At 43.0% G+C, this 13,374-nt stretch overlaps 1 protein-coding gene across 3 annotated transcripts in view; it reads left to right on the forward strand.

The window, feature by feature from the left end:
• Window positions 1-492: 492 nt before the first annotated feature.
• ttbk1a (tau tubulin kinase 1a) overlaps window positions 493-13,374 on the forward strand; it is a 41,986-nt gene continuing 29,104 nt past the window's right edge. The window contains exons 1-4 of one of the 3 annotated variants that reach the window (XM_074684630.1): window positions 493-683; window positions 5,947-6,027; window positions 11,458-11,616; window positions 13,210-13,357. In XM_074684630.1, coding sequence (XP_074540731.1) covers window positions 6,025-6,027; window positions 11,458-11,616; window positions 13,210-13,357 — 310 coding nt within the window. In that variant the 5' untranslated portion in view covers window positions 493-683; window positions 5,947-6,024. Of the gene's footprint in view, window positions 684-4,113; window positions 4,658-5,946; window positions 6,028-11,457; window positions 11,617-13,209; window positions 13,358-13,374 lie in introns of those variants that run through there. The other 2 variants (XM_074684647.1, XM_074684638.1) reach the window with 2 other exon arrangements.

Genomic DNA, 13,374 nt, shown 5'->3' on the forward strand with positions numbered 1-13,374 from the left:
ACTCAGGGATACCACTAGCCACAGTGGCTGGTGAGCAAAAAAGTTAATGTCAAGCCCTGGTGGTCATGATCACAGCATTTTAGGTTTATATGTTGAGAGAGAAATATTTTAAATTAAAAAAAGATTTTAGGTTTTTTTTAGATTAAACAAATTTTTATTACCACATAAACACTCAAAGGAACTGAAAATTGTTTTGCCAATAAAACAAACACCAGATGTAAACGGTATTTTAACGTTCATTTTATCACTTTTAATATATTTTACTTCCTGGGGACACAAATGGCCCTGATTTGGGGGAATGGCCCCGCGGCATTCAGCCTTCTTGAGTTTGGACTGGAGGAAGAAAAAAAATCACAGTTTGCAAAATATTTTTCTAATGTTTTCATGTTTTATTAATTTACATTTTTTTAAGTTTTACTACATTTAAAAGATCTAACTGAAAAAAAAAACGGTTCGTCCAGCCTGGCTCCTGGTTTCAGCTGATTTTAAACAGACTCCGAATCAGCAGGGGGCGCTGTTGAGATGCAAACATAAAATGGAGACAGAGAGGAAGTGTGTGTTTGATGAGTGTGTGTTTGAGTGCGTGTGTGTGTGCGTGTGTGTGGTGCTGATGCTGGAGAGATGGAGCAGAGGGAGTGGAGGGGGAGGATGCTGCTCGGCTCCGGACGGAAAACAACATCCAGGTAAGAAAACACCGAACCAACACAAGAACCGAAGCAACGAACCGAGGCAGCCGAACCGAGCGCGGGAAGAGCCGAACACAGCGGGCAGGCTGTGTGTGTGTGTGTGTGTGTGTGTGTGGGTCTCTCTCTCTCTCCTCTGTGTGTGTGTGTGTGTGTGTGTGTGTGTGGGTCTCTCACTCCTCTGTGTGTGTGTGTGTGTGTGTGTGTGTGTGTGTGTGTGTGTGTGTGTGTGTGTGTGTGTGTGTGTGTGTGAAGCCTCCGAGGCAACGGGCAGGATGTCTACTCTGTAGGATCTGATCAGGAACAGAACCGGACCCCGGATCGTGTTTTCTAAAGAAACCCGGATCCGCTGTGAGGCGTTCAGGGACCACTGTCAGACCGTTTAAAGCAGCATCAGAGCAGGCCTAATGAAGGGTGAGGGTGATGCGTTCAGGTGCTGAGTGGAGGGTGGGACTTAGGCAGCGCCGCCTGCCTCACCCAGCTGTTCCTGTCAGGTCACATATGAAGGAGCGCCACTCACAACGTCCGGTCTGTACTTTCAAAATAAATCCTTTAAAATTCAAGTTCCTACATTTTATTTTAAGTATCTCCAAATAAAAAATTATTCATTTTAAAGTTTAAAGCATCTTAGTGTATTTATGTCTAAACAATATTTTATTAAAAATTGTCAAATAAGTTCGTCAGAATTATTAAGATTTTTCTTTTTTTTAACTTTTATCAAGGCTAATATTGAGAATTCAGTCTGTTATTTGTGTTTTACAGTATTTTACACATCATAAAAGTGAAAAAAAAAATTGAAATGTTGTCTGTGATGTCATCCATTTGTTTCTGATTTGGGTTTTGAGGTCTATCATCTGTGTGGGTCAAACTGTAAACGTGGAACTAAACCTAGTTTTGTTTGAGGATGAGGTTAAGAGGTGGAGCTTGAGTTTGTTTCCTTTCTGTTTTTGAATGGGTTTGTATGTGGTTTTTGGTGTTTCTGCAGACAGCCTCTAGTGGACACTCCAGGAACTGCAGTTTCGAACACTTCAGCATTGATTTTATATATTCAGACCAAGGGTTGCTGATTGGAAGGAGCATGCGTTTGTCGAGTTGGAGGATTCTGGGTTTCAAAGTGCCCTTGGTGTTTCTTAAAGGTCCCATGTTCTGCTCCTTTTCTGCAGTTTAATCTGGATCATTGATGTCTTCATGAAATGTTAGTAACATGTTTTGGTCCAAAAAGCCAATAAATCAAGCACAGCAGCATTGTTTCCAGGCTCTCATAGCCCCTCTGTTCAGAACGCTCGGATTTAGTGGGCGTGGCCTTCATATGTAAATGAGCCACCGCTGATACCGCCCCGCTCTTCAGCGTCACTGAGAGCGGCGCCACGAGCTCCGAGTGCACAATGTTTAGAAAACAGAGAAGCTCGTTTACCGTAACATTACAGGCTAAAACAACAGACTAACAGCAGCTAAAGTTAGCATCCTGAAGCTAACACAGAGACAGGGGGACACTGAGGAAAAGCTCTTCCATCTGCTCCACAGCACACAGCATTTAAAATACTCACATTTCCAGGGTCCCAGGTTTGTTGGAGGATGGTTGGTAATGCGCCTGGATTCAGGACCAGTCTATTGGCTAGCCCTCTGTTGGACTGTCCAAAGTTGGAAAAGCAGTCGGCCGTGAAGTGACTAGCACACACATGCACAGTTTTACTGAGTGTAGCTGGAACATTTCCTGATAAATGAACTCTAGACACTTAGTCTGTCTTCTTCTGAGATGGGAAGCTTGAGCATGGAGCTATGTGGCTGTTTACAGCCAAAAACAGAGCAGTGATGGCAGACTTTCTCCTGATTGGTCAAAAAAGGGAATCGCTGACATCAGCAAATCCCCAAAATCCAAACAGCTCGTTTTAGGTCAGGATTTTACATTCACAAGCTCTACTAAGTACAGGTTTGATCATTAAATATCACATTTTGTGGGCTGGGAGGAAAGACAAAGACCCAAAAATTTCACTGAAAGACTAAATAAAGTGATTTTTGCATAAAATGGGACCTTTAAAGATTTCTCTGAGTCCCAGGCTGCTGCAGCGTGTGAGCGTGAGAGAGCTGGAGAGTTTTTATTCTGTTTCCTGGTTTAGACGGTTTGATGAAAGGAGGGGTGCAGTGGGTTTATTGGATTGAGTTTGTGCTCACTCTGAGATAATGACGGCCTGAATCACCGATGTTTCCATAATCCAGATCCATTTCAGCTCCACAGAGGAGATTACACTGAGAGGAGAAGGTTCCAGATAGTGTAGCATGGTGTGACTGAGGATATGAGCGCTAACAGTGACGGTTATAACATGATGTATCTCCCTGTCAGTGACCTCCAACATGTCTGACCTCAGACACTCTGATTGGATCTGTTAAACTAACTGGAAGAAGTCATTTCCTGAGAAGTCTGAAGCTCAAACAGGAAGGAGAAATCAATATTTATACCTTTAACGGCGAAACATGACGCAGAAACTCAGAGTTGATGGTGCTGTGATGAAATGTTTAACCCGTTATGGGCTATTTTTGTGTATTTCCAAGCACTTAGTTAAAATCAATACGTCAGTTGACCCAACACCTGGGTTGTTTGTGATTCAGACATCATCACGTCATCTTTACATTTTAGGAGGATGGTTTTAGCGAAGTCATTTTTGTTGTGACGCAGTTTTGTAACATGTATCAGTTGTCTGTGCTCCACAGCACAGACTGACTGGCTGTCTGTGCTCCACGTGCTGCTCTCTAAGCTCCTGAAAGCGAGTGAAAGTTGTGCTAAACTTCACCCTCGTTCAGGAAAAAGCTTTATCTGTTTGGCTTTGTTGTAACCACGCTGACTCTCCAGCCTTTAACATCCCGACACAACCAAAACATCAACATCCAGGCAGAGGAGGGGGTAGAGGCAGACACAGACACTGACACACGTCAAGAGGCCCAGAGGAGACGATGGAGCAGATTTATTCCTGTGAGAGATTAAATTCATTTTAGAAAAATTTGCAGACTCTACCTTTAATTTAACCTGGCATTCATTAGATTATTGAACAGATGTATGACGATGAAGCATCACAGAATTGTTATTAATTTGACCCAGAATTTGAGTAGAATAAAAAGAAATGAATAAATGAATTGAAAAATTAAATAATAATAATTAATAAATGATATTACTAATATTATTAATTATCATTATTAATAAATAATAATAATTAATAATATGATATATTAATTACAATAATTAATTTTAATAAATGTTATTACATAAATTAGTGATTATTATTATAATAATTCTACTGTTAAAAGTTCAGAGATTATTTAATAATCCAGCTTTAGATCAGATTTAAGTCTCAGACTCTGAGTCACGTGTCAAATCAAAGTAAAGGATGTCTACTTCAGGTCTTTTATTTTGAAAGTACTCCCCGGATGTTGTGGCAGTGCGCGCTGACGCGAGTTTGACGCTGCTGGATGCGGAGCTGCAGTGCGGACAAACGGGCAGGAGCGGAGAACCTGACACCCACAGACCGCCATCCTCTGCCGGGTCCCTAGATCTGGTTTTGCCCCGGGTTCGAGCTCCGGATCCGGTCCAGCAGTTGGAGGACCAGTCCGCATCCTCCTCCGTCTCCATCCTCTTCAGCTGCAGCGCGGAGACCTGGAGGAGGACCCGTACCTGATCATCTGCGGGTCTGAATCGCGCTGCAGGACTCTGCTGGATTAAATCTTACACTCGGTGTCGTTGTAGACTCGGCGCGTCCCAGCCTGTTGTGCCGGTCTGAGGACGGACGGACCCGGTCTGGCGTGGACTCGGGGGGCTGTTAGAGGAGAGATAGATGGTGGTTTAGTCCTGCGGGAGAGTGAGGCCCAAACCCCGGCCCCCCCTCAGAGGAACGGTGGGTTTTCTGGACCAGGACGTTTTGTGCCGGAATAAAATCCCAGATGAAGATTCCCAAAAGGCGGAAAAGGAGCGGACGGTGCGCCAGGTAGGCCCGATCCAGACCAGGTCTGGCCCGGACCACTGAGATCAGTGGGTGTGTGTGTGTGTGCGTGTGTGTGTGTGTGTGTGTATATGTGTGTGTGTGTGTGTGTTCCGCAGTGATGCGTTAACTGAAGTGTGTGTTTAACCCGTATCAGACATGCGTGATCAGACCGAGTCCTGATGATCATGTAGACCAGGACTGATCCGGATTGTGTCATTGAATCATCTTTAATTCATAACTCAGGTCAGTCCGGGCCAGATTTATTGATCAGCAGGATGCGATGGTGCGCATGCGCACAGAGGACCCATGACTGTGCACTGCAGAGAGGATTCAATATGGGTGATGCAGAGGGAGGAAGAGAGGAGGGAGAGAGGGAGGGGGGAGACCTGGACCAGAGCAGAAGTGGATCCATGAAAAAAAGTGTTTGATTCCTGACAGATTTATTTCCTTTAACAAAAAACAAAAACATAATTATTTTAATTTTTAAACCTTTATACCTGCTGATTTACAGCCTCATGTACGGAGGGACGTTGGTGCCAAAATTCACCCATGACAAATTGATGATGACAGCAAATACTCCACAGATAACTTATCAGTCACTACTTAAAGAAGCAAAATACTCTGTGTTTCATTTAAAGGAAGCAGCTTTAGCTTAAAAATTAGCCTGTTCCTTCACCACAAATAATCTGTATTTTTGCGAGCATAAATAGTGTGAATAAAATGACAGAGAATAATAAATGCTGTTAAAGCCACTATAAAGAGACTTTGTTACAAAATTGTTGTTGTTTTAGCTTTGCATATTTTTGAAGTGGAAAAAAAAACACATTAGCAAAGGCACAGATTGATGTATGGAAGGCTTTCAGTGCCAAAATCCACTTCAGAAATAATCTGATTTCAGAGTTTAGAGTTAAATCTCTTGGATTTCGTTGTTTTATATTTTCTAACAGGTGATCTGACTGGTCAGTATTCTGTCATCATTTGTTGTTTTGAAGAGTTTTATTGTGAAATACTTTGGCATCAAAGTGTTTTATTATTAAACGCGCCTTTAAACATATTTTGAATCATTTTTATACTCGTGATGTTGACATGGTAAATCAAACGCTTGTGCTCTGGTTCCTTTATGATTTCTTTAACCTGGTGTATGAAGGCCTGTCCCTCCATGCTCCGCCCCCTCCATGATGTCACTGTTTCAGCCTGTGTGTACAGGTGGGACGCCCACAGCGGTCCCCCCAGTCCTCCTCCTCCTCCTCCTCCTCCTCCTGGTTAACTGTGCCCTCTGTTTTGGCTTGTAGGCTAACACAGGATCAGGAAGGGTTTTGTCCCGCTCAGGATTTGTTGTAAGCCGTCAGGTTTTCCGGGAGCTCAGAACTATGGTGAGCTCTGACTGACTTCCTCAGATCAAAACTGGAATGATGCAAACCCGGCTTCTGGCAGAGCACCCCTCCCCTCCCCCCAGTAACAGATTGGTAGATTTGTAGGTGAAGAGACGAAGAAGACGAAGAAGACGAGCAGACTGAGGTTTGAAGGTAGACAGAGAGTGTCTGTGGAGATGTCTCACTCTGATCTGCTGCTGAGACGCTGCTGGACCGCAGAGCTTCTCTCTTTCACACTTATTTTACACACAAGCGCTGATTATATACACAAATATATGCCATATGTAAAAACAGATATTTATAAACAGATATATGTACAAAAGTATCTGTACTTATACACTTACTCAGTGATATACTATACTGTCATGTACAGTTTTGTGTTTTTGATTGTTGTGTTTATATATATTTATATATATATATATATATATATATATATATATATATATATATATATATATATATATATATACATATATATATATATATATATATACATACACAAAAATAAAAAAATACAAAAATACATTAAATGACAATCCAATAATAGAATACAGATACTATGCTTTAGATACATATAAAATATGCATCTATGAATCTATATAACAATATACATATAACTTTAACATTAACATATATAAAGCATTTGCTTTTTTTAAATATACAAAAAAAATTGAATCAATCAAAAATAGTTTCACTAACTTGACTTCCATTTGGATACAATAACTTGCTATATAGTCTTTTTTTTACTTTATGCATGTAATATGCATGACTTCCAAAACGTCATGTGAAGTTAACTACAGTATATGATACATAACAGCGCAGTAAAATATTGAATGTGACATAAAGGTATAGTACGTGAGATACAAAAAGTTACCATAAGCTAGGGCTGAACGATTTTGGACAATAATCTAATTGTGATTTTTTTTTTACCAATATTTTGATTGCGATTTAGCATATGCTTTTTGGGAAGGATGGTTATCTTCTGCATTATTCACTAAACACAATCAATAAACCATTCTATTGTATGATCAACAAAACAAAGGATACGTCAACATATAAACAATTCTTTCCTCTGGGCCAGGCCCACATGTTATGAAATGAGATGAATTGATGCATGAATTGAAACAAATAACGTTTCTTTACTTAAATATTAAAATCACAGTAGAATATTGGCTGATTGATTTAACTTCAAGGCTTGTAGATGTGTAATAATATTATCATTAATTTCCTTGAATAAAATCAGAGAAAGGAACAAAGCACTGCCGAACAATAGGCCACGTATGAACCATAAACTGAAAAATAAATATGAATCCTCTCTTTTATGAATCTCACACTAAATAAAGTGTAAAAAATGTGAATATGACCAAATCTCTGGCTCACTGTGTGATTAAATGTGTAAAGATCTTACTGATCGCTCATCAGTAACAAAACTCAAAATAAAGTGTGGAAATATAAATAAAAACAACATTTTGGCTTGACCACTGAAATATGTAAACGTGTAGATCTCACTTTTAAATTACAGCCTTTGCGATTTGATGATAAGATACCATAGGATAAATTGAACGTTATGGTATGATAGGATACTAATGTTGAACTATAAAGTTGATCATCAACGTTTACAGATTTGATATGACACAACACTGAAATTTACTGTGATATGTAATTTGTACGATACTGTCTGATACAGTTACAAAATGTTACGGTATGGTACAGTAGATACCATACTGTATGATATGGAATGTTACATTAAGGTATGGTACCACATTATACAAATTGTTATAGGGCAAATTGTTCTTCCGATCCGATTCTTTTACGATTCTTGTTGTTCAATTGAAATTGCAATTCTTCAAAGTTTCCAATTTTGAGTTGGTTTTTTTAACACTGGACCATGCAAAAAAGTTAAATGATGATGTTTTGATGTTTTTCCCCAAATATTCACATCATGTGAGTCAGAGACAAACATTCCGCCCTCTACTGGAGAAAAGCGGGAACTTTTTTTTCAACTCAGTTTATAAACAAAGACTAAAATGAAGGATTTGAATTAAAATTTAAGTGTTTCAAATGAAGTAAGTTTTAATCAAGTATGGTATGAAACAATACGTCACATTACTGTAAGGTAGGATATAATATGAAAGTTATCATGTGGTACGTTACACAAGGTACGGTACAATACAAAATGCTACATTGAGGTACCGTATGACACATTATGAAATGTTGCCTTACCGTGGCGTGTAATACAATATAGGATGTTAGTGTAAGGTGGGGTACAATGATAAAATTCACTATCAGGTAGAGTGTGATATGTAAAAAACGTTAAAGTGCAAAAGAAGGTACATTTGATACTGCACGGTACGATGTGGAATCAGACACCACAGGAAGGAAGCAGCGATGAGGAAGTGAAACTCTAGACCCCACCACACGTTACACACTCCACTGCTTTAGCTTTGTCTTTGAACCGCTCTGATTGGCTGGTTCCCTCTGAGTATCAGGGAGGAGCTCTGTGGTCCCGCCCTCTGCAGTGATTGGCAGTTCAGCAGTGTGTTGAGGCCTGCGGCAGGTTTCCCTGCAGCTCCAGTGTTACAGTGACTCCCAGCTGATGATGATGATGATGATGATGATGATGCTGAGTGACTGAGCTGTATCACTGCAGGTGCAGAGAAACCTCCTCCCCCTCCCTCCCAGTCCGTCCAGTCCTCTGTCTGAGCTGGTCTGACTGGAAACACGGTGGACACTCTCCTTTGTTTCTGCAGTCCGCCTGAGCTCTGCATGCCCTGATGACGGCCCGTGGCATTGCATGCAGAACCGCATGGTTTGGGGACCGACATGCATCACTTTGAAAACTCCCCCACGAATCCACGAGAACTGATAACCATTCATGGCGGATAGGAGGAGTCCAAGTCCAGATCAGAGCTCTTTAGAGCCGGGCTCTGGCGGCTTCTCACTGCGGCGGTGAGAGCCACAGACCAGCACATCCTGCTCTAATAACCCACATCAGCCACAGTCAGGACTAGGAGCTTATCTGTGTCTACTAAGTCAGTCGCAGCCCAGGGTCACCTTAATGCTGACAGAGGGAGGGTGGGGGAGATAAAAACAAAGTCCCTGAACCACTGGAAAGTACTACCCCCCAGACAGAGACATTTTCAGGGGTCAGTCTCCCAGAACTGAATGTAGACCCTAGTTCCTGTGGTCCAGCTTTAGAGAGAGACCCAAACCAAACACTCGTCTTTTGCTCTCCACTTAGCTCAGAAGTTTCCCCATGTTGCCCTTTCAGCAGATGTTGTCACAGCTCTATGGACCGGAGTTTACAGAGGTAAAGGCGACTCAATGCACCGATGGAAAGGGCGGAGAAAATTCTCTGCTAACATGAGAGCAGCTCTCTAAACATTAGACGTCTGATGGACGTGTAGATTAAGTCTGTATCGTGTCTGTCAGTCCAAGACCAACTCTGGACATCTACACAACACTCAAATGAGATCCACTATCTGGACGTCTAACCATGACCCCACTCGGTTCGGTTTGTCTCGGTATGGCGCGCATTTTGTGGTGTTTCCACTGACTTACCCCGGGACAGATCCCCAAATAACAGAGACGAGCCGTCCCACTTTTTGGGACCCTTTTTGGGACCCTTTTTGGGTGCCAGACTGAACCAATCCGCTCTCGGAAGGTGGAGTTACAACACTGCAGACGTTGATTGGTCGTAAGAATCGTCACTTACCCCGACAGCGGCTGCATTTCTCCTGGTGGCTCACAGACTTCTCTGAAACAAAGCTTGATTGCACTTTGTTTCAAAGAACTACATGCCAATCACAGAGAGGACGAAATGCTGCATGTCTTCCATCGTTGCTCTTTGTTTACTGTGTCGCGTTTTTCTTCTTCGTTGGATTTATTAGCAGGGTAAACTGTGTCGGGCTGCTACGGCGTCACGCTATTGTTTAACAGCTGCGGATTTCAGCATCCAGCTTACACGAGAGGGCACAGTTTGCTGTGGAAATGCAAACGGGATCAGGCTTAACTGTACCAAACCGTGCCAAACCGTACTGAACAGACCTGGACTGTTTGGTGGAAACGCGGCTCATGAGTGAGTGTCATTTTTGGACGTCTAACTTTGGTCTCCTGAAGGTGCAGGAGACACCTTCACGTCTGTTCCTCCAGACGACGTCTCATCCAACGTCTACTGAACGTCCATCGATGAAGTCAACAGTAACAGACGTTCAAAGGACGTCTTTAAATGTCTCTGCGCAACGGGCTCGCGTCTACTTGACGTCCAAAAGGCCGACATTCAAATGTTGAACTGCATATTGGTGTCCAAGTGGGGTCATGGTTAGACGTCCAAACAGTGTGCAGTTCTCAGTTGAACGTTGAGTAGATGTCCAGAGTTGGTTTAGGACCGGCCGATGTGATACCGACTTGATCGGCACGTCCATCAGACGTTGAATGTTTCGAATGTGGGATGAGTTCTTGGGTCAAAATGAGCGAAATGACGTGTGGGACTCTTCCCGTCTGCAGAACACTGTAGCTTAGCTTGTTCCTGCAGCAGTTTCTCGTCGAAGAGGCCAACCTGCCTGACATCTGTCGCAGCTAAAGACACAAAACTGGAACAACCACACTTTAAAAACAGTGAACTGTCCCTTTAAGTTTGATTCTGCAGCAGTTTAAGGATGCAACACCTCTTCTCCTCACCACATCTGACAGATTTAAGCCGCTCTCTTATCTCTGCCGTATTCAAACAGCAAAAGCCAACAGTCTGTTAGCTTAGCTTAGCATAAGGACTGGTAGCTGTGGTGTGGTGCTAAACTCAATACAAGATGTTCAGACCAATAACGAATCATGTTTCCTTTTAATGTCGCCGCAATGTTTCTCACTCCCCAGTCTCTTTGCTAAGCTAAGCTAACTAGCTGCTTTAGCATCACGTGAGCCGTAGAGTCAGGAAGGTGGTACCGTCGTGTCAAACAGAATAAAGCTTGTGAATTGACTCTGATTGGTAGAATGGTCCCTGGTAGTTCAGGTGAAGGGGGCGGGGTCTCGTCAGGTGTGTTACCTGAGCCATGCTGATGGTTGTTAGTTTGAAACCAGCCGCTCAGGTCTCTGTGGTGATTGGCTGATGGCTGTCGGGCCGTCACAGTCAGGATGAGCGCGGTGTCCGGCTGCTTCCTTCTGCACACATGATATTTGCTCCAGTTTCTGCAAATACCATCACATCCAACCCCAGCCCCGCCCCCCTCCTCCCCCTCCCTCCCCCCTTCACCCACCCCCCCCACCGGCCTGTAGCCTGATCCAGCTGAAGAATGGCTTCTAATGGCAGCAGCCATCTCTAATGCCTGTTAAAGCGGCCTGTCAGCACAGGGCTGTGGTTAGACGGCGAGCCTCTCAGAGCTGGCGTGTTAACTCACCCACTCCCCCCTTCTCTCCCTTCTCCTCCCCCCCTCGCAGATAAATGGCTCTTTTAAGCTGGGAGCTGCTCGTGTTCTGTCTGGCTGGCAGATGCAGTGCCTAGTCCCCGGCCTCCAGGACAACGCCAACATGAACGGGACGTCCGAGCAGGCCGACATCCTGCCGCCAAACTGCATGGTCAAAGACCGATGGAAAGTGGTGAGTCAGGATCCCCCCTCCCCTCCCTCCCCCGACACACACCCCCACCGCTGACACCTCTGCATCTACAGATCCTGCTGCTGCTGCAGGGTTATATCACGGTTCTTTACATAACCCGGTTTAACAGGTCCAGAACCAAACAGTACCAGCTGTGATGTCACTAAGGGACTGACCATTAAACTCACGAGCTGCTTTAAGGGAAAGAAACACTCGTTTCAAACCCACGTGACCGCTAAAGGCCGGGGTTGGTGTGTGATTTCTGTTTGATACACTCATAGGAAACTCCGCTTCCTGAAATAAGACGTTACATAACGCAGCTCCTGTCTGAGCCAATCAGATCGCAGCGTTCAGCCTGCAGGCTCTGTGCACTTCACTGATCAATTTAGTGAGTCCACTGAACCGCGCACACACACACACACACACACACACACACACACACACACACACACACACACACACACACACTCTAGACCTTTACAGTAAATATTCACAACTGCAAACAGCTCAGAGTTCGACTTTAATATGAAACGAGTAACGAAAGAAAGAAAGAAGGGATGGGAGGAGAAAGTGGAGGAGGAATAAAAAGGGATAGAAGAGAGAAAGATTTTAACAAACAACGAGAAAAGAAATCAAAAGAAAGTCAAACGATTTTTTTATTTTCAGTTTAAGTCGAGGTAAGGGGGACAAGAAAAACTCAGAATTTCAAAATAAAAGCTAAAAAATGCAACAGAAATAAAGGTTCTTCAAGATTTTTAAAGTGAAGCTTGTGCTGAAAGTCAGACACGGCGTTGTGTCAGCTGTAGGGATGGGCCAATAACTGATTCGAAATGCTTCCATCCTTCGACATTGTTAGCCTTTATGGCTAATCGATCCTTAACATGACCCCAGAGCAGCCAGACCTTATGTCGACTACTCTAGCTAGCTTAGCTTAGCTTAGCTTAGCTTAGCAGATGTATAACAGTTTCCTGAATCAAGATATTTTTGCTTGAAGTTGTGTATTCAACATGTTATACATCTCCAAAACCATGTAGAAAACATAGCACTAGCTTGATGCTAATGTATACGGAAAATCACATTATATGCTAGCAGTTAGCATCCATCAATATAGCTTCTGTGTTAAAATAGAATGTCATCACAGTTACTCTCTGTAAACAAGACTGAGGACTCTAAATGTCAAAACACAAACGGGCAAAAGTTTTCCGTTAGGAAGAGAAAAGAAAAGGTGGCAAGGTTCCGAACAACTCAATAAATTACTATAACAACTTCAAGACACGAGATAGCCTACTTCAGCCAATAACATATGATTACATTTCATATTTATTCACATATAAACGTAATTAAATGTTGAGTCAGAAAACCTGTAAAATTTCTTTTTGTACAGAGAAAATTCACAGGAGGAATCGATAAAGAATCAAATCGATGGTATCAGTGGAATCTTATTAATACACGTCCCTCGTCAGCCCACCGTGTCATATCAAATAATCCAGGAACAGACATTTACACGCTCTCACTTCCTCCTAAATTTATGACTTCAGTTGATAACCAATCAGTCAAACTGATCCAGAGTCCGCTCTGTAATCCCTCCTCCTTCAGCTGAAGAAGATCGGAGGGGGCGGGTTCGGGGAGATCTACGAGGCCTTGGACCTGCTGACGCGTGAGAACGTGGCGCTGAAGGTGGAGTCGGCCCAGCAGCCCAAACAGGTGCTGAAGATGGAGGTGGCGGTGCTCAAGAAACTGCAGGGTGAGACTACATCGGCA

Source organism: Halichoeres trimaculatus, unplaced genomic scaffold (genome assembly GCF_033239565.1).
Source record: "Halichoeres trimaculatus isolate MK-OKI-2021-1 unplaced genomic scaffold, fHalTri1.1 fHalTri1_scaffold_2, whole genome shotgun sequence".
NCBI classification, from domain to species: Eukaryota; Metazoa; Chordata; class Actinopteri; order Labriformes; family Labridae; genus Halichoeres; species Halichoeres trimaculatus.